We start from the raw sequence: 2,468 nt of genomic DNA on the forward strand, positions 1-2,468 counted from the left end.
CAAGATTACCAACCCCAGTTTTAACTGAACTCACAATTCGGTCCTTGAGGCCAATAAGCTCCTCCTCATCCTTCTTCCTCTGCTCGAAGTGGGCATCAATCAGAGTATGGAGCTCGAGTAAATCCTTCTCCATACGCTTTCTGTGGATGTCCTGATGGGACAAGGAAGTGTTTATTTTCATATAGGGATCTCTACAGAACTGATAAGATATGCTACAATTAAAACAGATTATTTCACCACTGATACATCTATTGTTTTCTGTGTGAATACAGGCCTCCATCAAGTCAAGCTCATGGATTTTTGGGAACCAAGTCTTGTCGAAAATATCTGCATAAGATCTTTTAAAAGCTAAAATAATAAATTAATTTAATCAGATGTCCTGGATATAATTACAATCAATATTTCAGTCCTCTGGGTATTCAAATGCAGGAGGTTAGTGTAGTTTTACAATCTGGGAGGGGTCATTGGCTGTTGAATGAAGATATATTTGGGTGTCATCTGCAAAGCAATGATAATTTAAGTTGTATTTTATGTGACCAAGTGGCAGAGAACAAAAGTGGCCCCAGTATTGATCCCTGTGGACCATCAAATGTTATCTTATAGCAGCAATCTGGGTTAATGTATTATTGTGAAGCCTTTCTGACACTTAGATATGAACAGAAACAGAAGTTAAAACATCTGTGGTTCCCAGATGATTTATACCACAGCTGCAAAGTAAAAATTAAACTGATCTGGTTTAATCCCCTTATCATAACTTACGTCAAAATCCACCCTATCCCCCTCAGGAATCTTTGGAGGGGCAAGTTGAGGCACCATAGGTCTGGAGGAAAAAATAAGCACAAAATGAAGATTGAAATGAAAATATTAGAGGAATATGTAATTTCAGACTAAGAAAAAAAACTACTGCAACCAAACATAATAAAACTGTGTGAACATACTTGGGTTTGGGGCGCTCCTCCTCTGTTGATGAAGGAAAGAAAGATGAAAGAATAAAATGTTTTACATAAATGTGTAAAAAGATTAATTTGAAAATCTGAAACCTGTTAATAAAGCTATTAATGTGACTGAAAGCACAGCAAGCGTGGGACTGAGAAAAGAAACATAAAATCAAGCAAGTTTTTTACTTATGATAAAACATAAGAGCAAAGACATAATGTTTTTATCAGCAAACACTTACAATTACCAATCCAGGGTCATACTGAACTTGTACTAGTACACCAATTTACTCCATTATAGCCGTATAGCTCTCAATACTTTGTTTCCAACATGAGAGCTTTGCAAGTTGAAAGGAGTTTAAAGGAGTAAATCTAACTCTAATGTTTATTAGATAACTAATTTGAGGTAAAATTGTCTAAGTTAGCGACCTCAGCTGGTTCTGAGCTTGAGGAGAGGAGAGCTTAAAGGAGTTTTAACCCTTTAGAGAACCACACGTCTACAATTTCTTACCTTCCTCCTGGGCATCTTGATCTGACGGACCAGCAACATAAAGACAAAATGAAAAATAGAAGGTGGACAGCATAAATAATACATGGAGTAACAAAGGAGCCATTAATGATGGATGAAAAGTACACAAGAAAACAGCAAGGGAATAGAGAAAGGTGGGGTGAAGGAGAGGAGTAGGGAAGGAATGAAGGAAGAATGGAAAAATAGGTAAACAAGTAAAAATGTAGTAAAGAAGGCAATAAAGAAGGAAAGACAGTAAAAGGAGGATGAAATACATACAGAAGTAAGACATGAAGAACCAAAGGGAGGAAGGAAGAAAACAAAAAAACAGATGATCCAGGAAAAAATTTAAATCAAAGATGAGGACATAAGAAGGAAAGATGTGTGGAATGATCGAAAAAAAAGTTAATATCTGATACTGCACAGGTAGCAAGCTTAAAGAAATAGTTATACATTTTGGAAAATGTACTTTTGGCTTTCTTGCACACCTGGCCCAAGACTTCTGAAGGAAGTTGGGCACCAGGGTCCTCAGTGCGCACACCCTAAACTGACCACAACTACTACACTACTGCCTGAAAGACACATCTGCACTTAGAATATAAGGGCCCAAGACCCATGGTGTTTAAAATGTAAGCTGACCACAAGGGCCCCTGGGGCTTAAAGCGCGATCTGACTACTAAGGGCCCCTGGTTATACAAGGGTTGCAACGTCATGGTTTAGGGGGGCTCCAAAAAACATGATTCCCTCACCACCAGTAGCTTGTTAGCCACAAGCAATCCTTTTTTCACATTACACATGGTCAAAAAATTGTTACGTGTGGCTTTAGATCTTGGAATAAAACATGCTGACTAAAGCAGACAAGAAATATAGAAATATCGAATTTGATTTCTGTTTGTGTTGTTTGTACCTTTAAAACACTGGCTGCAACAGCAGGCAACACAGAAAAGCAGTAAAATGTACACAACAGTAGCAAAGGCAATCAAACTATCATGGAAATATGAGGTATGACATATGATTTTATCTTT

General features: G+C 37.6%; 1 protein-coding gene across 1 annotated transcript in view; it reads right to left on the bottom strand.

Annotated features, from left to right (window-relative positions):
• The window catches only part of LOC118323036 (troponin T, cardiac muscle-like), a 6,829-nt gene that overhangs the window by 1,278 nt on the left and 3,083 nt on the right, over nucleotides 1-2,468 (bottom strand). Inside the window, exons 5-8 of the mRNA XM_035654953.1 lie at nucleotides 1,447-1,467; nucleotides 939-960; nucleotides 760-820; nucleotides 14-151 (exon numbers count right to left, since the gene is read on the bottom strand). Of these exons, the coding sequence (XP_035510846.1) occupies nucleotides 14-151; nucleotides 760-820; nucleotides 939-960; nucleotides 1,447-1,467 (242 nt within the window). The remainder of the gene's footprint in view (nucleotides 1-13; nucleotides 152-759; nucleotides 821-938; nucleotides 961-1,446; nucleotides 1,468-2,468) is intronic.

The sequence above is a fragment of the Morone saxatilis genome, unplaced genomic scaffold (assembly GCF_004916995.1).
Source record: "Morone saxatilis isolate NCDOM2014 unplaced genomic scaffold, NCSU_SB_2.0 Contig14, whole genome shotgun sequence".
Classification (NCBI taxonomy): Eukaryota; Metazoa; Chordata; class Actinopteri; family Moronidae; genus Morone; species Morone saxatilis.